The 20,547-nt window shown below is 60.4% G+C and overlaps 1 protein-coding gene across 1 annotated transcript in view; it reads right to left on the reverse strand.

Moving 5' to 3' along the window:
• Nucleotides 1–20,547, reverse strand: part of HDAC4 (histone deacetylase 4) — a 286,639-nt gene that overhangs the window by 26,679 nt on the left and 239,413 nt on the right. Inside the window, exons 16-22 of the mRNA XM_079924568.1 lie at nucleotides 18,759–18,879; nucleotides 11,443–11,489; nucleotides 7,498–7,605; nucleotides 5,345–5,400; nucleotides 3,659–3,746; nucleotides 1,874–1,993; nucleotides 1,050–1,147 (exon numbers count right to left, since the gene is read on the reverse strand). Of these exons, the coding sequence (XP_079780694.1) occupies nucleotides 1,050–1,147; nucleotides 1,874–1,993; nucleotides 3,659–3,746; nucleotides 5,345–5,400; nucleotides 7,498–7,605; nucleotides 11,443–11,489; nucleotides 18,759–18,879 (638 nt within the window). The remainder of the gene's footprint in view (nucleotides 1–1,049; nucleotides 1,148–1,873; nucleotides 1,994–3,658; nucleotides 3,747–5,344; nucleotides 5,401–7,497; nucleotides 7,606–11,442; nucleotides 11,490–18,758; nucleotides 18,880–20,547) is intronic.

Raw genomic sequence — 20,547 nt, forward strand, 5'->3', positions numbered from 1 at the left:
CGCACACGTGCACACGCACCCACAGACACACACACACAACACAGGCGCACACGTGTCCACACAGAGGCGTGGGCATCACACATACACACACCACACACGCCTGCATGCAGGAAAGGAAGAGCACGTAGTCGAAGAGAAAAGGGAGAAAAGTTCTCTGGAAGCTTCATGGGATTCCAACGCCCGGTGCAGACACGGTGCTTTTAACAAAGACTGAAGGTCTGTCGGCTTCACCACCAAACAGAGCTCCCCTCCTCCCGAGGGCCCCTGGGACCCGCACTCGGGCAGGTGCTGACCTGCAGGCCACCTGCTCCTCCTCCAGCAGGAGAAGGAAACCTATGCTCTGAGCACCCACTTCTGGCCACAGGAATCCCTTCAATCCGGCCCAGATCAAAGCAGAAATCACCATGTGACGACAAAGGCAAAAACTGTGTTTTACAACATCACCCTGCAGCCGGAGTCTACCGGCCCCGCATAACGTGAAGGAACCGGGATGAATGGGGAGTCGTCTCTCGATTTTTATGTCGATAAAGGAGGGATATTTATTTCTGTTTCCCATTATCTCACAAAAGGTTTTGTGGAAGAAAAATTAGGAGATTATGAGCCCATTCAGATTCGAGCACCCGCTTTTCATTAACCTAACACTTTCTGACACCTTGCCTCGGTCTCCATCACTTTCTTACTGTTAAGACGCGAGACAGATTCCTGTTTTTCATTTAATGCACAAGACAGGAACACTGCAGACAGAAGGTGAGAAGACAGACTTGAAGATGCCACCTTTGGCTTAAAGAGCAAACTGGGAGAAGCCCCAGAGCCCGTTCCTCCAAAACACAGAGACAGAAAGGTTGGTCCCTGCAGGCGCATGCTCACGGCACTGAGGGCCCTGCCCGGGGACCGTGTCGGGAGGGGGGCGGGGGGCGGCTGGGGGCTTGCTCACGAAGGAAGATGAAGGTCAAAGGAAAACAGTAAACCCCGCAAGAGCTGGAGCCACCGTCGGGGAATTCCCGATTGTTCCCCAAATGCCCCATGGGGCAGGAAGCCGGGACTCTTACCTGAAGGCCGCCAAGTACTCTGCGTCTCCCATGGGGGGGTCAAGGCCGCCGGTGAAAGCCATGTTGACGTTGAAGCCCACGCCGGGCCCCGTGCCCACCTGCATGGGGGAGAGAGATGAGCGTCACAGACCATGACCCCGGCGGCCCTGCCGGTGCGCCCCTAGCCCGCCCGGGTCCCCAAGGCCCCGACACACTGCCTTCTACGATGGAGCATTTTCAGAGGCAGGGCCCCCGTCCCCCTCCACGGGTGCAGCGTGTGGGGCTGCCCTGCCCAGGGGAGGGGCCAGCAATGTGCGCCCACAGGGCCCTGCGAGCAAGGCTGTCCTTCCCAACTTCCTTCCCAGAAGGAGACCCAGAGGCAGACGATCCTTTTTCCTTGGGTGGGATTCCCCACTGTCGGGTCCTCTTTGTTCAGAGTGTGGGGCTCTGCTGGGGCATCGGGGTGTCCCACAGGATCCTGACACTCCGGGGCCCACTGTGTGGCACCGGACAGGCGAGAGGACGGCCCCCGCCCAAGGGACAGGACGAAAGGCGTGGCTTGGAGATGCGTTGTGACTGCACACAGCAGCGTCTCCTGCAGGACAAGGGCACCCCACTCTCACCCGTTCCTAAATCCTGCAGTCTGTTTGGATTAGAACCAGAATGCTCTCCTGTTTTCCATCTTTACTTGGAACAAGATAAAGCCCACGTGGGCACACGTGATGGAATCGAGGCTGACGGCTGCCCCCCATCGCCGCTGGGAGCCCTTGCTCTGCATTGCAGGTGTGGCCACACCTGTTCTCACGCCCCCTCCAAGGCCCAGCACGGGATGGAGCCCCGCTCACCTCGTCAGGTGCCCCGCTGCCCGGGAAGAAGTTCCCGTCATCGTAGCGGTGCAGCGAGATGTACAGCACGCTGGGGTCACTGTAGAAGGCCTGCTGGGTCCCGTTCCCATGGTGCACGTCCTGGAAGGGCGGGGGGGTGGTCAGGGGTGGGGGCTGACTCAGCGCAGGTGCCCTCAGGCCCTGGCTGATGAGCCCCGTAGCTCGGGGCCCTTGGGGCCCTGGGAAGAGAAGGAAGAGGCCCCAGGTGGCATCCTCCTCGCCCGCGCGGCACCCCATGGGGCAGGTTCGGCGGGTGTCTCAGCTTCCCCAGAGGCCGCGATTTTCCAGGCAAAGTTATTTGATTAATTTCTTGTCACAGCCTGGCGGGTGAGGGCCGGGGAGGTCGCTGACCACGGCCGTTCACCTGCTCCGCACCGGACCCTGGGGTACACGGGAGACCGTCCCCGGGGTGGAGCGATGGGGGTGCCAGGGCCCAAACAGGAATGACAAGCCGCTTCTCCAAATCACAGTGACCACGTGTTGAAACCACACAAGCGGGGTGGCCCGCTGCATAGAGCGTGCACACTTGAGGGCCGCACACGAGTCTGTGATTTTAAACCCCGGGGAACTGCTTAGAATCCTTACCCTACTTATGAGAGCTACCTGTGCTCATCATAGAAAAGTGGAGGGACAGCTGCAAGTGAGGAACCAGCTGGGTCCCACTGAGGCCCACCGCCGCCGAGGGGCGCACACCAGGGCCTTGGCACTCACGCACCACTTGTGCGCTGTTCCACGTGACAGCGGAGCCCTTACACGCGGTTCTGCGACAGCACCAGACAGATCACCCACTTTCCGCAGTGCTTCCGGCACGCCCACCTTCTCCAGCACTCAGCTGCTATACGTGCCCAGCATCTCTGACTGCTCCACAAGGGGCGCTAAAGGAAGGGCCCCCTGGGGCCAAGGCACTGGCTGTGTGAACACCGGGCTCCGCAGTCCACGCTGTGCGGCCGTGGCACCCAAGGGCCCCTTGACCAGTGCCCGCCGCCCGGAGCTTGGGGGTGTCCTGGGCTGTGTTTTGGTGTTTCTTTTCCCAAAGGAGAAGGACTTCGCAGCATAAAAGATAATCCCACCCAATGTAACTGATCTTTTTAACTAGAAAAAATGATGAAATAAATCTTAAATACCAAAGAGAATGTTCCCCCTGCCCCCTTCATATATGGCTTAAAAAGGAAGAAAAAAGTGAACCCCTAGAATCCCCATGTCCAGCATAGGACTCCGTATACCTATTTTTGGAGTTCAGTTATTCTATAGCGTTTTTCATAGAGTTTACCTTTGAGGCAGTGCGATTGTCAGATGTGGCCCCTCCCAAGGGAAAATGGGAAGGAGGTTAAACCAGTGTCAACTGGCTCCCCTCTGCAGAAGCAGGGAGGGCCTTTACGCCGGGAGTGACAGTGGAGGGCGGGGGGGGGGGGGGGGGGGGGGGGGGGCCACACCCTTGATCCCTGTCGAGGCCCAGGCTCCACCCCTTCCCGCACTCCCGCCTCCCAGCGAGGTTTGCAAGGATTGCCCTTCGGCTGCTGCCCGCGACCACAGGCCTATTTCTAGACCCTTCAGGAGCCGGGTTATTGGCAGGATTGGCTGGCTGAAGCTGTCAAACAGACTCCTAACAGGTTTGGGCTTTTCCTTTCTGCATCTTTGAGGTAGTTTCCAGAAAGGTAAGGCCCCCAAATCCCATGGCCAGTGGAGATGGAAAAGCTCGCCTCCGCCTCCCACTGTCTGCGGGGGAGACAAGGAAGGGCCACTCACCCAGTCCACCACGAGGGTCTTGGTCACACTCAACCTCTGCTGGAGAAGCTTGGCTGCGACAGCCACGGAATTGAAGTAGCAGAACCCCCTGGCAGGTGAGAATCAGGAGAAATAGAGACAAATTCCGGGCTCTGATTAGTTTTTATTCAACGTGCGATAGAACATTCTAGAATCCCACGAGGGTCTAAGGCGGCGGTTTGGAAACGTTAACTGATGCTGATCACTGACACACACACACGGTCCAGGCCGCCAGCGCTCCCAGGGTGAGAGAGTCCATCTCACTTTATGCCCCCAGGACGTCTCCCAGAACACGCACTGACCGACCTGTCAGAGGCACCGAGGCCCACAGACACGGAAGTTACTCATTTGACTTTCTCACTGCGCGTCTTTCCACAGTCTAAGATGTATAACAGTGATTCTAGAGAGTCTCTGAGAACGGGAAAAACGAGCTGAGAAAGTGAGTCAAGTGAAAATGAAAATCTCCTAAACCTGAATTTCCCTTTGCCTGAATCATCAAAGAAAATGAGAAGCCCGGGTGGGTCTGTTTTCGGGCTGTAGGCTGCCCGGCGGGAAGCCTCGCGTCCCAGCAGCCACCGCCTCTCTGGCCGCGCTGGCCCCAGGACCGAACTATGCAGTCTCTAAGAGCCTCCACGGACGTGTCCCTCCATATTCCATCTCGGTCCATCTGCGCCCACCCTTCAGAATATCTGACAGCTCAGAGTCGAATTAGAAAGGTGACCTCAGCGAAATGCTACGATCAGCGCCCGCCCCTCGGTCACGTGGACTGTTCTGGGCCAGGGAGTGACTGCACGGTGGTGACGACAGCTCCCTTTACGGTGAAGGGTCCCTTCCTGAAGCCCGGCCCCGACGCCCTCACTGGGGATTCGAGGCGGCCGAGGGCTCCGCCGCCCGTTGGCTGAAAGCCAGGCTCCCGGTCCAGCACTGCCCCCGCGCTTCCTGCTTCTCCCCACAGCTCTGTCTGCACCATCCGTGCTTCACCAGCCGACAAACCAGTGCTCATTCCCCCAGCCACAGCCCGTCCCCTCGTCCTGACGACCCACGACACGGTGTCTGCTGTCTCGGGGCCCGAGGGCGAGCCCCAGACATCACGCTCGCTGAGGGTTTTCTGCGTCCACTCCGTGCACAACTGCCCGGGTCAAGTCCTGTGGCTGCCCCCGGGCGGCTTCTCCTCGACCAGGATGGACCCTGAATCGCACGTCAACCCCGCCACCTCGGCCAGCTTCTCATGTGCACAGTCAGGGGTGTCTACAACCCGAAACGCAGGCCAGAGAGCTGACCCCTGTGGTCATGACCTTGGGACTTCAGCCTCGCGGTGCCAAGCCGTGAGCAGGTCAGCTGGAAGGCCACCTGCGAGCAGACCTGAGGCCTGACTGTTAAAGCTCTAGAACGAGGAAGCACCACGAGCACTCCTTCTGGGGCAGCAGAAGTTCCCTCTCCCAGGCCTGGCAACGAGACGACTCCTCTGGACTCGCTTCTGCACACACGGCCTCCCATTCTGCACACCTCCACGCGCCGCCCCCGCATCTCTTCACCAGGACCAACCCTAACCAACTCGAGCTGCACGTACGGTTACGCCCTGTTGGACCGGCCTCTCAGGGACCGTGCACGGGCAGGCTCGAGAATGCCGCAAGTCCCCTGCCCGAGAGTGACCGTGTGTGTACTTACATGGGCGTGCTCTCCTCCGCATGGTGTCCTGGGGGGCGGACCACGGCAAAGCCATTCTACGCGCGACACCAAAAAGGAGACATGGGGACAAAAGATTGGTTTCAGGTCAGTGAGAAAAGGCAGAGTGTGCGTGAGGACACGGTTTCCAGCTGCCTTGCGGGCGCACAGACGTAGGGCAGGATACAGGGCTGGCTGTGAGCACTTCAAAGACATCTAGGTCCCTTCTCTGAACGAGCCCTGCTGGTTATCACAAATTACTAAGATAAAAGGTGAGTCCGTCCCCGATTTTCTATCTTTGACAGCCTGCTGGCAAGGCTGGGAGCTGCTCAGCTGGGGAAGCAGGGTAGGAGTGGAAGGGGCACCGCGGCCCCCCTCTGATCGTAACCAGCCTCCCCAGGAAGCAGCTTGACGGGAGCCCTGGACGCAGATGAAACGGAGAAGGCTCGGCCGCTGCACAGATGCTGTGCCCTAGTTTGGCCTTAACGTGAATCTCTCTGCTGTCAGTGCAGCTCAGTTCCCAGGGGACTGAGCGAGGCAGAAAACAATCACTAACGCTTAGAAAGAAAATCTCAGAGGCTGGAGAGGAGCTTCAGTCCCCACCCCTGCTTAGGACCCGAGTCACTTATGCTTTAAAAGAACCATCCGCAAACCATCCTGCAGCCACCATAATAAGAATGGTTTAGACCGGCACCCCGGGTCTCACAAGCGCAGGAAGCCGTGCGATCGAGGTCTGTAACAGAGACCCATGGGTCGCGGACCATGCTGACCGGGCGTGGGAAGTGTACCCAGCCGGCTGCAGAGACCAGCTCAGGGGGGGACGGGGGGGGCACACTTAGTGGGAGCCCCGCCTCGGCACGCTTGGCGCTGCCAACTATCTCCCCTCTCCTGCACAGGACCCAGCGCTGCGGTTCTGCATGGGGATGTGGGCCCCAGGGGTCCCGTGCCCCGGGGGCCTTTGCATAGCAACCCCAAGGCTCTGTGCCCTTCCCGCGGAGCTGAGAGCTGACCGGCGGCGGGCAGCGATGGCGGGTGGCCTTCGGGTACGGTAGCAGGAGGAGGCCCGGGCACACACGTTTGCAGGGAAAAGGAAGCTCCGTGTCAGTGCCCCGAAAAAGCAGTAAAACTTATCAATTTCATTAAACCTCGACGTCTTTTTAACACCCGTGCAAAGAGGTGGGGAGGCGTGTAAATAACCCGCGGGGCTGTCACCTCAACGAAAACGACAGACAGTGGCTGTGTCAGGGGTGGGATTTGAGCTTTCCCGTGAAACCGAGAACTCTGGACAACTTGTATTCGGCTCAGCTCTTCCCAGCACTGAGAAGACCTTCCTGATGAGATGGGTGGTGACATTCATGGTTTCAAAGATTGGTGATGCTTTGGACGCCGTATAATAAAATGTGTCCAGATTTGGAAGACCTACGTGATCCAGTGAGTCCCTATTTCCAAACAACCACGCACTGTGCAAACGTCAGGATAAATGAGCGGCTCCACGTGCGAGGCTGACGGAATTTCTCGCACAGGAGGACAAGCTCGCTGACGCTGTTCTAGGGTCCACACTGTAGCTCATCTTCAAGAAGCTGCCACTTGTTGAATTTTGGCAAAGCGTCAAAGAAGAATGCCCACAATTATCTGGAAAAGCTCTTAAAATACTCCCCATTCCCGAGTTCTGCACCTGCGCGAGGCCAGATATTCTTCGTGTGCTTCAACTAAAACAACACGTCACCAGACACGGAAGCAGAAGCAGGTGTGAGAGTCCAGCTGAGCGACTAAGCTCTTATCATTATATTTAAATTAATAAATATTTTAAAAGCCTCCGTTTTAAACTCTAGTGAGTGGTCAAGGCTGATGACACAACTCATAAAGACAAAAGCTCTTCGGGATTTTTCAGCCACTGTAAGAACGTAGCATGTTCCCGAGATCGAATTCTTTGAGAAATGCTGTATCATTACACGTGTTTTCACAAGCGTGGGAAAAGTCCCCTTGGGTTCAACAGTGATGACAGAGCTGGGTCCGCCCATACTCCCCATCACAGCCACCAGGTGCCTGTCCAGAGGGGGAGCGAAGCGGGCGGGCTGTCCCTCCCCACCTCCTCCTACCCCCCCACCCCCCGGGGCTGTGTCCTCCCAGGACCCCTCCCGCTGGTCCGCACTGACCTTCAGTTCCCCTGTGGCCACCTTGAAGACCAGCTCCACCACGCAGCCCACGGCCAGGCGGGCTGCCCCTGACGAGTGGACCTCGTTCCATATGGTGTCACTGTCTACCTGTGAAGACATCAGGCCCGCAATAAGGCCGGCGTCCTTGGTCAGAGTCACCCCCCCATCGCGGCCGGGTGGCCGTGCAGCCGGGGGCCCCTGTGCTCTGCCTCTAAAGCCAGAGCCTGCCATCTCTCCTTGACTAATTACAGAACGTACCCAGCTCACATTCGGGCTTTTTTTTTTGAAGACATGCCAAAAAATACTAAACAGAGAAAGAACAGTGCGTGCACCGAAAACAGCACGCCTGCGTTTCTACCCCTTCCTGAGGTGTCATTCCTTTTCTCAATTGCTCCAAAATACTCCATGCTAGGAGTCACGATGTCAAGGTTACCTAGTTCCCTTCTTTTTTTAACTGCAACTGCAGCTGAGTTACACTAACAATTAGCAAAAGCAAATGTGGCAAGTGTTAGAATTAGAGGTCCCTCCAAATTATGACTTTATTTCTTGCTGAACTGAAGGAGAAGCCCCGCGTGTTTGACAGGAGTCGTTAACAGGGACGGCACGTGGACGGGTGAGGGGAGGAGAATCCAGGCTCTTGGACACACGCCAGGGGGCTCAGCCCAGGGGATGGCACACCTGCCCAGGTAGCTGTTCCCCTTCCAAGAGAAAAACCCGTGTGGGGCACAAACCTGTCAGGTAACGTGTTTGCGTGTTGGTTTATTTACTCACACATCAGATATGTTTTTTAAACTCTAGCTAACGTGGGCAGGAAGGAAGACACAGACGTGACGAGTCGGTTCTGCGGAGGCTGAGTCTCCTGCGGGAGCCTGGGGGGCAGGGAGCAGGGGCCCCTGGCTCCAGGTCAAGGGCGCTGCCATCCCCAGGGCAGGGCAGCTGGTGCCTCGGCCGCACACACCTGGGACTCGCGTGCCCTTCCTGTGGGTGCCCGAGCCTAGAGAGGGTCTGGGAAGCTGTGAGGAATAAGCCCTTCCACCTGCAGCAGAGTCGGCCGGGCCTGGGTGAGACACTCCTTCCCACGGCAACCTCTTCCAAGCGCTGAACGCTCGGGGCCCCGGACACAGAGGCTGAGCCGCAGGTGAGGGCCCGGCACCTCCTCTCCGGCCCAGCCAGGGTCAGCGCCCAGGCCCCTGCCCACCTGACAAAGGCCCTGATCATTACGTGGTGCGGATGGATTTCTTTCAATGAAGTCTTGGGGCTTCATCTTCAAAGCGAGATGATTTAAAATACATTTACGAGCAGCTCGAGCTATTTCCTGAGGAGTGTTATTCCGTGCGGGCTCTTCTCTTCAATGACCAAACCTCTATGTTCTTTAAATAGCTTCCAAATGTCAGAAGAACGCTCTGCACTTAGCGCACTCTCCGCAGCATTAATATTCAACGTTCAAAGACCGGCTTCTGTTCTAAATAATACTGTGCTGTTATTCATTGACGTAGCCACTCAACTAGAAGATTCTGGACCAGTTGCTTCAGCCGAAGAACCAATTCAATAAAACCAAAGCAAGAGCTGGCAGGAGGGTCCGACCGGTCGCCTGGGCCTCGCGAGAGGCCGCACCCCTGAGCACCAAAGCGGGTTTGGGCAAAACTACGCAGATTACTTCTCCTCCAAATGCAATGATTTGGGTTTCAGGCTAATAACCGGAGCCAGGTGGGGAAAGGGACTGACCCCCCGTGTGCCCTGAAGGATCTCTGTGCTCTGTTCTCCTCCCGCATGACCCCAGGGTCCACAAGGTCCTGGAACATCGTGTCCAGGGTGAGGGACAGGCCCCCAGCCCCACTGCAGTGTCTCCAGAGAACCTGACAGCACTTTCCACTGCTTCGGGGTCTCAGCCCCCCAGCTTCTGGCCACCAGCTCCCCAGGGACCAATGTGGGATGGTCGGATTGGAGCCCCGAGTTCCAGAAGTACAAGGCGGCCCTGCTTGGGGCACCCACAAATACAGAAGCAGGAAACAAGGGAAAGAGCCACGGGCTACACTCCACAATCCCTCCAGCAAAGACGGAGACAAGGTGAAGACGGGGGTGGGGAGACCCCTTACAGAGATTTCAAGTGGACACTCGGGGTGGCCACTCTGAGTGGGCCGCGGACCTTAGAAGCCATGGCACTCGGGGTCCCCAGGGCCTACCAGGGCAGGGCTGGGAGGGAAATGCAATAATCAGGAGGTGAGCAAAACAGAAGTTTCTCTTATTTGGCTTGGGAAAAAAAGGTAAAACCATTTAAAAGCTCCATTACAGAACCTAGATGTTAATTCAAGCAGCTTCGGGGGAAGCAACGCACCCTCTCCTTCCCTGCTTCACCAGCCGACCTGCACCCTCCCAGCCACACCTGGGCCCCTGGGGTCTCCTCTGCTTCCCTGACAACACCCCGGGGGGCTGGCCCCCAGCTCTGGAAGGAGATCCAGAGGCCCAAGAGGGCTGCAGCTGCACCAGCGACATGGCGAGTCCACGCTGAGCCAGGCGGGAGGGCGGGCACTGCGATTCTCTGCCCTCCTATTGGGGCAGTTATAGAAAACAACTGAAAGGGAACGATCCCTTGAGGCGCCCTATGGTTCACACTTCCCACTAATTATTCTGATGGACTCCTCTCTCGACCGGGTTCGACTTGGCGAGATTTTCCACGTCTCTGTGTTCCAGAGCATTTTTGTGTCTGGATGTGGAGGTGGGCGCTGGTAGCCTGCTGGGGGCTGGATGTGGACTTCACACCGGGGAGGGGCCACCTGGCTCAAGGCCCCAGGCCCAGTCCCCATTGCGCTTTCATTTGCCAATTATAAATCCTGCCTCGCAGGGCGTGCTGCTGCAGGGCAGTGCAAAGCCAAGCCTTTTCAAGTCTGGCCAAAAATTCGCCCCGCATTAAGAGATTGCAGCCTCTTTGCAGTACAAAATGCAATAACTCTAGGAGGCCCTGGTGGTGGTATGAACAAACGCCGTTTATGCTCGTTCTGACGGGGTAATTTTCAAAGCAGCGATTTTTGTAAAGACTCAGGAAGAAAACAATTTTGTTTCATTTCCATAACGGAATCCAGACCCCGAGCTTCACCCCGCGCTCTGTCGTTACGCTCACGTTCGGCTGAAGCGCGCTTCCAGCCGAGATGCCTTTGTCGTCCACTAGGTCCTCCGGCCTCTCTGTGACCGAGACCGGCTGCAGCGCTTCCCGGGCTGGGGAGCTCCACGGCTAGCAGACTGGCCAGGAGGGGGCTGGTCCTTGCCCTCACCCTCCCTCATCCAGAGGGCAGCGGGGGGCGGGGGGACAGCCCCTCCTGATGGAAGGAGCAGCTCTGGCTGCGGAGACCTGGCCTCCGCTGTGCTGAGGTAGGGGTGGGTGCCCAGAGGGGTCCTGCGCCCCCATCCCGGGCAGGGAAAGTCCAGGTTAAATCAAGATGCTGGTTCTCCTGCGTGTCTACCTGCCCAGGTCTCCTCAAGAGCTCCATCTCCCGGAGAAGCAGCTCTACCCCCCTCACGCGGCCCAGAAACCTCATGCCCACGGTCAGAGCTGCGCTTGGGGCTTCGGGTTGGAGCTCGGATACGGGATCAACACACACCCCGTGAGGTGACGGATTCACGACCTGAGCTGGGACGAGTGGACTGTTGCTCGGTGGGTCAGACGAGACAGACCCACACACCAGATCCCGTTTCCTAAAGCCAGCCGTGGTGCCAGACGACCTTCCCCGGAGGAAGGTGCCCCAGACCCGCCATCAAAACGCTCACAGGCTCACAGGGCCTTTGAAGCCACACGTGTGAGCGGTGGGGCAGCCCCGCCCAGCAGGCCCTGTTTATGGAAAACACCTGGTAACAATTACCTGCTCTGAGGAGAGCAAGGCCGCGATTTCTGTGACCACCAGGACCCTGAGAACAAACAGGACATTATTTACACATTAAAGAAATACTTACCCCGACACCACCGCAGGGCAGCCTGACAAACACCGATGTTAGCGAGCCTGCAGGGAGAAGGAGAGCCGAGGTCAGGTGGGCAGGGTCACCCAGCGCCCCAGCCTGCAGGGGGCACGGCCGGGCGGTGCCGCAACGGCGCTCTGAAGCTTGTGGAAGATGCACAGTGCGTCCCACGCACGCAGGGGCAAACGGTCCTCAGAGGTACCACTGTACCACCGTGTGGCCGGGGGTGGGTCCTGGGCTGAGCGGGCCCAGCCCCTGCGGCGCCCTTGCATTCTCCACGGCAACAGCCCACTCCTCACGGGGTGGGGAGACCACACGGAAGCTTCTGCTTCCAGCCCGAGCTGTGCACCTGGCAGGGAACCACCCTGAGCTCCCTGCCCCCGACACTGGCTCTCAGTTCTGAGCTCTGGCCGCCCTCCCCAGCTGTGAGCAAGAGAAAGAGGCCTGGGGTTAACCCCCCGGGGTGAGCTCTTTAGACACGAGGGGTCTTTGGGGATATGACAGCAGCCCCCTCCCCATGTACAAGTGTTCCAAGGTCACTGGGACGGTGCACAGCTACGAAACCACACAGCCTTGAACCTGGCCGTCTAGGAAGGCCTGCCCGGGGCCCACGCTGCAGGCCCCGTCCCACGAGGCTCAGGCCTGCCTCGGTGACAAGAACGGGACCTGTCTTCTTCCTCAGTGTGATCCGGGTGCTGGTTGATGACTCGCCTAAAACCTGCCTGTCATGCAGGACCAGAGGGCGGCACAGCTGCCCAGCGCCCCCTCCCCGGGCTGGCGGAGTGTGAAGCCCAGGCTCCAGCTGGCCAACCCCCCTTCAGGAGCTGCCCCCATCCGGGAGAGACTCTCTGTGCAGCCGGGCGCCCCTGCCCCGCTTCCACCTCGCTCCCACTGCGACCCCCAGGCCTTTCCTGGCAGGTTCCACAGCCCAGCTTGGGAGTCTGCTTTCTGGACCTGGCAGAGCCGGGCCCGGTGCTGGGAGGGCTCACTCCCAACACTGCCCTCTCCCCAACCCGAGCACCAGCTCTGCTTGGGTGGCCGTGAGCTCCTCCCGGGGCCCCAGGAAAGAAGCAGGCCTTGGGTCACAGGGTCCGGATGGCTCACCAGGGGAGCAGCCCTGGTGAGGTCTGTGCCCGCCTCATCCCGGCTCCTGGCCTGGACCACACACTGTGGACCCTCCCCGTCATGCCCCACCCCCTCCGAGATGCCCGGACGGTGGGTCCTGCCCCGGGCCTGCCCTGCCTGCGCCCACGGCTCTCCTCCAGGTCACGCCCCCACAGCCGCCTGCATCCCCGTCTTCTGACTGTGGTTCCCCTGCCGTGCCTTCTGACATCAGTTAAACTGATCCTCGCGGAGCCACGCAGCCTCTGGCCCCATCCCCGTGAGGCTGGGGGCATGCCTGCCTTCTCCTTGTGCCACGACTGCAGGGGAATCGGCGGGTGCGCAGGTGGGTGGAGGGGCCGGCGGGCAGGGAAGTGATGTCCACGGAGAGCAGCCCTGGGAGGGGCTTCCCAGGCCTGCCCTAAGCCCCCCGTGGGCGGTCCTGGGGCCGGAGGGACAGGGTGGGCTGCAGTGCATGGCGGGGGGCGGGGGAGAGGGGAGCCGGCACCACGCTGTCCTGCAACAGATTCACCCGATGGCCTGAATCAGGGAGGGCGGCACCAGCCCCCCCTGCCCCCATCGGCCCTGCCCTTGACACGCGGCAGTGGCTCTAGGTGACCACGGGCTGGGAATGGCTTCAAGATGGTTCTCGTAACACTAACTATTCCAGCACACAGGAACATGATGCTAGGGGTGTAAGAGCTTCCCCCCAAAGAATCCAAGCGCCCGTGTGAATCCATGTACATCCATCAGTGTGTGTGTAAATAGGAGTGAGAGGGGCTCTGCTGAGACTGGATTCCTGTGTTTGAAATTACAGACTGATGCATTAAAACCACAAATCGTTTGAGTATTTTGATTTTGCTCATTATCCGGCCAGGAAAGACCACAATAATAAAAAAGGGAGGATACCCTGAATTCGGACACAAGCCTGTGCTCGGATGGGCAGCAGGGAAACAGGGAAGCTGTCCTGGCCCAGAGCTCCGGAGCGGCCCAGCGGTGGCCTCTCCGCACAGCTGGTCTCCCCCCGGCCCCAGCCGCCTCGGCCGAGGCCCCAGTTGGTCAGCGAGTCCCTCCCCCACTGGCGTCCTGTGTTGCGGGGCCACCACTGCCTAGGCCAGGTCACAAAATGTTCAAGCCGAGAGACGGGGGTCTGACGCTTGAGGGGCATCCTTGCTCTCCCAGTCCTGGCAGGTTAGCTGACAGGCAGGCTGGGATGCCGACGGGCGCGGGGAAGATGCTGGCTTTCTTCCGCCGCTCCTGCTGCTATGCTGTGAGCAGAGGGTCGCCTAGTAACCCTTCACCTGAGCTCGGAGAGGCACTCATGAGGTGCTCTGCAGCCCTGGGTCCACACTCCTCAGCCACCAGGCCAGGTTCCCTCCCCAGGTCGCTGCCGTCAGAAGATGAACCCTGACTTCCAGGAACACCTAAGGTGGTGAACAGGTAGCCCCCTGCAGCCCGGCCAAGCTGTGTCACTGCCCCACACTCACTACACAGGCCTCTTTGCACAAGGCTTGGAAATTTGTGGATTCAATTAAAAAGAGGAAGGGAGATCACCCAGTAGTGTTTAAACACCGAATCAGGGTACCGTTAACATCATCAACTCTCACCACGTCTGGAAAGCCAGACTGACGTAATGACGCTACAACAGTCATCAGAAATGTAAATAGGGCTCAAGTGGTAGGAAGGTATCTGCTTGGGCATCCCCACGGCAACGTGAGTAGACTTCACAACACAAAACTCAGTAGGAGAGAAAAAGGAAACAGAACGGGTTATAATACCATTATGGTAAATGGAACACACGCTCACAATACGTGTGTTTGTGACAACACACTTGGCTCATAAAAGAAACACTAAATACACTCCCGCGGCTGCCTATGGGCGGAGCGGGGTCTGAGATGGTGGACGAACACTTCAACAAAGAAGCCACAAGCGGCAGAGGGGCTTCCAGGGACGGAGATGCTGGATGAACTGAGGGGGACCCCCCATGTGGTCACGGACACGGCTTGGCGGGAGGAAAGCGCCGTCTCCTGGCTCACCCACCGGTTACTCTTCCCCAAGGACTCCCGGCTCCGGCGTCTCTCTCATTTCCGATCACCCGTCTTAAGCCTAGTTTGGCACCAGACTGGAAGCCTCACCCGTCCTCCTGGCGGGGGACCCGAGCCTCCGTGCCTGCAGGGAGACCATCCTCCCGTCGTCACCCGATCCCCTGCCCCATGGAGCAGCGCACGCCCAGGAGACGGGCTTGCAGCACTCCTGGCGGGCTGACCAGGGGAGGGACATGGAGCGTGCGTGGACTCTGGGCCACACGGTGCGTTCAGGGGGAGGCCGGCTGCTCCCCGGGCTGAGGCCCCCGGACGCTCCTGGAGACTGCTGAGGCGGGGGCTACCGGTCCCGGGGCCCACGGGCAGCCCCTCCCGTGCGGGAGAACGGTCCAGGAGCCGGGCTCTGCGTTTCCTGGGGGATCCCGGGGCCCTGCCGGACGTGCCGGCCTGAAGACCCTGCACTTGGCCCACTTGGCCCCTCCCTCCGAGCCCGCTGACCTTCTCCCCCATCCACACCGTCCTCATCCTTGATGCCTCCTTTCCACAAAGCCCTGCCTGGGCCCAGGCCAGACCCCGTCCTCTGGGCCCGGCCGGCGCTCCGTCTCATTTCTGGACATTCTTGCTCCGATCCACCCCCCTCCCTGTGCCTTGGGCCCAGCCTCTGGGCTCTCCCGGGTGTCACCTGTCCTCCGGAGCCCTGGGCCCCTTCCTGGGGGCAGCCGGCTTAGACCTCCCTGCCCTCCCGAGTCCATGACTCTGGGTGCGGGGCCTGGGCACCCCCAACAAGCCCTCTCAGCTCAGAGGACACAGATGCGTTTTGGGGGCGCCAAGTGGAGGACGTTGTACACTCTGAAGAGTCTATTCCGTATCTGTGTCCAGTCTGCATCGTAGACGCCCCTCGGCCGAGGGAGAGAAGAGAGCAGCGTGCCCCCTTCCACGGGGAATGGGGACCCCCTCCTCGGGCCAGTCGCCCCCATACACCTCCTGGTTTCCTGTGTGTTATCCTAACCCACGTGGCCGAGCTTTGGAAAACCAAACTGAGTAGCAGGGACGAACCTCGCTGAGTGAGGACACAGGGCCCTTGGGGGGCAGCAGTTCCCGGGACAGGAGCCAGAGTGTCTACTTCCCTGGAGTCCATGTGTGTCTGCAGAGCAGGGCTCACAACAGCCAGGGCACCTGGCCGGGCCAGGGACCAGGCCTGGGACGTGGATGTCGGGGGAGCGGCTCTGGAGGTCTTCCTCGGCCCACTATGACCACCCCCACTCCTGGGGGTGGGCGAAGTGAGCCCCCAGCTGACCCAGGCAGCAGAGCCTGCGTGAGGAACAGGGGCTGCGTGGCCAAGACGAGAGGAGGCCCTGGGCAGGCTATCGCGGGCCCTGGTCTGGCCACCGTGGCGGTGTGGCTCGCTGGACACTTTGGTGGAGACAGCCCGACAGGAGGCTTCTCAGCCACACTGGTCCCGGCCGTCCTGGGGGCTTCCACACGGGGAGCGGGCGGCCTCCTGACCTGCCTTCACCATCCTCGGGGGGGGCCTCTGTGACTGACATGGCTTCAGTGTTTTTGCCCCCCCAAATTCACATGTTGGAACCCTCACCCTCAATGTGATATTAGGAGGTGGGGCCTTCGGCAGGTGATTAAGCTGTAAAGATGGAGCCCTCATGAATGGGGTTAGTGTCCTTATAAAAGAGACCCGGGAGAGCTCCCTCACCCCTCCCACCATGAGGACCCAGCAAAAGGCACCGGCTGTGAACCGGCAAGAGGCCCTCACCCACCACGCTGGCACCCTGAGCTCGCATGTCCAGCCTCGGGGCAGGGAGCAAGCCTGGACGCGCCCTGATTCACCCTCATACTTGACCAAGTCTGGCTGGGTGAAAACTTCAGGCTGGAAAGAACCTTCCCCCAGAACGGGCCAGGCGCTGCACTGCTACCGAGGGGCCTGACGTCGTCCTGGTTCCTGGCAGACCTGGTCCCCTCCCTGGAACATCGCAGCACCCTTGCATCTTGTCCCTGTGCTCTGAGATTTCCCAGCGGTGCTCCCTGGCAGGGTTCTCGCGGCCGGCGGCTGGTCCTCCGGTCCTGGGACCTTCTCGTGATCACCCCAGATGCTTTCCTTTCCTTTCCGTGTCCTCCGGAAGCCCCTGCTCCCTGGGCCCTGAGTGCGAGGAACGCTCCTTGGATTTTCTTCTTTTCTCCCGTCTCCTGGTTTCCAGCTCTGGTCACCTTCCTGCTCCACTTTCCGGGACCTTGACTCACCGTTCCTTCCAGCCCCAGGACTCGATTCTGTGACCATGTTTCACTTTCCTCTCTGTTCTGTTTCTTCCCTTCTCTATGACCCTTGCTCACGTTCTGTGGATGTGGAATCGCCCTCTTTAAGGATTTTAATGCTGTTCCTGGCTCCCTCTGCAGCGCCCCCTCCGGTCCCCCCACCCACCCAGGAGTCTGGCCTCCGAGCTGCCGCTGAGCACCTTCCAAGGTGCCGATAGTCCTTGGTCTTCTGTTCGTGGCCCAGAGTGAGGACGTAAAGCCGGTGGAAGGTGCAGGGACACGGCGGGGACACGGCGGCCTTCTGAACCATCAGCACCACGTCAAGGACCGTAGGGGGCCATCTGCTGCGGGGCCCCTGATGACAGCTTCCTTTGGGCTAGTCAGTCCCTGAAGGAGGTCCCCATCTCTGCCCGGGGGTAAAGGTCAGTGTGCTGGGAGCCCAGCAGGGGCGGGGGGTGGTGGCCTCACCGTGCTCTGTGCCTGTGTCTGTCCCAGCCCAGGGACCCTGTGCCTTTCTGTCCAGGGCTGTGGGGTTGGCAGGACGTCGGGACGGAGGCCTCTCAGGCCCCTGTGGCCCGGTCCCCTGTCTGAGCCCCGCCTGTCCTGCACCCCGGGGCCAGGGTCCCTGCGGTCACTGTCCCTGGGCTGTCCGAGTCAGCAGGCGGAGCTGGGGGTGTCCGTCCCCGTGCCGCTCTGCAGCCCACTGCCTGGCACCGGCCGTCCAGCCCCGGGTCTCCTGCTCCTTCCCTGCCTCCCAGGTGCGAGGGTTTCTGTCTTTTAAAAGCCCTGTTGCTACACACGACCCCCACCCACCCCAGGCCAGAGCCCGAGTGTCTCCTCGCGGCCTCCGCCACCCCAGCTCCCCGCTCTAGGGGGGCTCAGCGCCTACCGGGCGCACAGCAGAGGAGAAGACGTGCTCCCCGGGCGCACGAATGAGCGAAGGGGCGCATGAGTGCCCAGGGAGGGAGCACAGCCGCGCTGCAGGATCCCCAGGAGGGTCAAGCCGGTCCAGAGCAGGGCCGGGCACAGAGATGTGACCTTCGCAGCACCTGGCACGGAGACCGGAGGAAACAGCGCACAGCCCACCCCTTCCCCCGCCACATCTGGGCCCCAGCGGCTGTGATTCCTAGGCCCCTGCTGCCTGCTTTGGCTCGGCTCAGGGAGGAGCCCCAGGGGGCTTCTCTCCCCAGGCGGCAAAGGCAGGGATGGGGAAGGAAACCCACGGTTGGCGGCTGGGAAGCAGGGGAGGGAATTACTCAGCAGGGGTCCTGCCCGGAGGGGGGCGGGCGCCTGCGCCCGGGAGCCTGGGGGACCCTGCCCTTCTGTCAGACCCCCCCTGCCTTATGGGGAGACTCTCACCACCTCCCAAAGCAGAAGATGCCTGTTAGGAGGTTCCTTCCGTCAGGCCCAGGTCCCGCCCCCTCATCTGGGGGGGGCTGCCTGCCAAAGCCGAAGCCCCTGGCCCCCGGGGAGGAGGGGCCCGGTGTGGGGCGGGGGGCTCGGGTTGCCACGGTGCCCCCCCGAGCCTCGAAGAGCGTCCCCCAGACCGACTCCAGGCCCGGTGCGGGGTGGCCGGGTGGCCTCCAGCAACCCAGCTCTACTATTTGACATTCTGCAAAACCACTGGTTCTCAGCCCATTTTCTCCCCAAGACACCGGACACAAAGCAAGAAACCAACTGCCCACGTGAATGCCGAGCGTGGAAATCTCTCCTCCGGCCCCTCACCTGAGAGCCTGGCCCGGGCACCACGGAGAAGGGTCATCCCTGCCCCAGCTGCCCGCACAGAGCCTGGTGGGCGACACTCGCCTGTGCAGCGGGGGGCATGCAGGTGGGACGGCGGGGCCTCGGGCGAGGCCAGGGCTGGAAACAGCCTCGGCAGTAAAGGTAAAGAAGGTCTTGAAATACCTAGAAGTTTCTTACTGTCCAGTTTCTGCCTGTTGAGGGGGTTTGTGCCGTAGAGCAGGGCGTGCGCCTCCGAGTGCACCGTCTGCAGCTCCTCCAGGGTGGCCTTGCGTCCGCGGATGCACTGCGGGGACAGAACAAGACAGGACACTGCAGGGGTGAGCCTCAGCAGAAGACTGGCACCCAGGAGGAGATGAAACTCTGTACGGCACGAGCGCAAAATTATTCGGTTATTGTGAAACCCAAAGCAAACATCACCTGATGCGACATTTGAGAAATATTTAAGGAGTGTTTTACAGGGTTTGCACTTTAATTAAAACTTAGGAAAACGTTTTAAAAAAAGATAATTCCAGCCTTCAACGCGTTAATCTTCACAGTCACACACTGACTTGGCATCAAATTACTGCTTTGCTTTCCAACCGCCGGGGTCTGGTCTTAAAAGAGAGACGAGCTGCCTGGGGGTGGACCTGCTCTCAGGACGCGGGGGCCAGACCCCAGCTCCTTGGGCACCTCCGAGCCTTCCTGCGAGCCTGAGACGGCCCGCAGTCGTCTGACACCCCGATCTGCGTGTCCGTCTGCATTTTTCTTCGGTTTGGAAATTCCTCAGATCTGGACGCCTCGGCTACTTTCAGATGTTCTCCAGAAATTATCTTGAGCTGAGCCACATTTACTTAACCTTTGAGAAGGAGGCTGGTTTGTGAAGCGGGATTCCAGCTGACACTTCTTTATACTTTCCGAGGGCCAGAGCGACACAGGAAGAGCCAACAGGACCCTGGGGGCCCAGGGGGAGCCCGTGGGCTCGCCGGGCCGGACGCACCCCCGTGCAGGGGCAGGCCAGGAGCTGTGCTCCCCCCGGGAACCTCCAGGGAGGCCCCAGAACCGCTCCTAACGGTACAACAGGCCTCCCAGCGACGCCTGCCGATGCAGGAGCACAGGGCAGGGGAACCGGAGGCCGGCTGTGACCGAGGCTCTGCCGGCCTGGCCTCCTCCTCGTGGAGGGGCCACGAGGCCGCAGAGAAGGTTGCCCACCCCGTGGAGTGAGGGGCGCTGGTCGGGAGGCCTGGGCACCGGGGGGTCGCCTGGTCCCTCTGCTTCTCCTCTGTCAGGGGCCCCTCCAACAACCCGTGTTCCCTCGGCCAAGGGAACATGTGTCACCCTCTGGACCTGCAGGTGCCCCGCATGGTGAGCGTCCCCGCATGTCGAGGGCATGCCTGGCCCTTCACCCCGGGTCTCCTCGGTACCCGGGGGCCCCTGCGGCCATCGGCGCTGGCCCTCAGTGCCAGGGGGCTGGACGAGCAGCTCGGTCTGCTCCCCTCGCCTCCGTCTCCTGCCTTGAAACTACCCTGGAGGCCCCAGGCCCGAGGGGACCCTCCTGGGGGCGAAGGAAGCGGCGCCTGGGAAGCGGGGGGTGGGGTGGGAGGGTGGGGGGCGGGGGGTGGTGGTGGTCCTGCAGCGGAGGAGGAGGGTGCGTCCGCCAGGGCGATGCTGCCCCCCAGTGGTGCAGCCTCACGGGATCCGGGAGCAGGTGCCCAGGGCTCCAGCCCACAACCTCGGGGTCCCCCTCCTCTCCAGAGGGACTCCAGGACAGGATTCTGGACCCAGGCCCCATGCTTTCCCCTCCAAACACCATGTATCGCCATAAACTGGCAGAGAGATGGGGTCACGCGGGACAACTGACCTCAACTCCTAAATACTGGCTTCTGGGGAAGGGGTCTGGATGGGGGGCAGAGTGGGGTTCGGGCCACGCCCGCCCTCCAGACGGGCTGCACTGGGCTGTGAAGGACGGACGCGG

This window comes from Stenella coeruleoalba, assembly GCF_951394435.1.
Source record: "Stenella coeruleoalba genome assembly, chromosome: 6".
Lineage (NCBI taxonomy): Eukaryota > Metazoa > Chordata > Mammalia > Artiodactyla > Delphinidae > Stenella > Stenella coeruleoalba.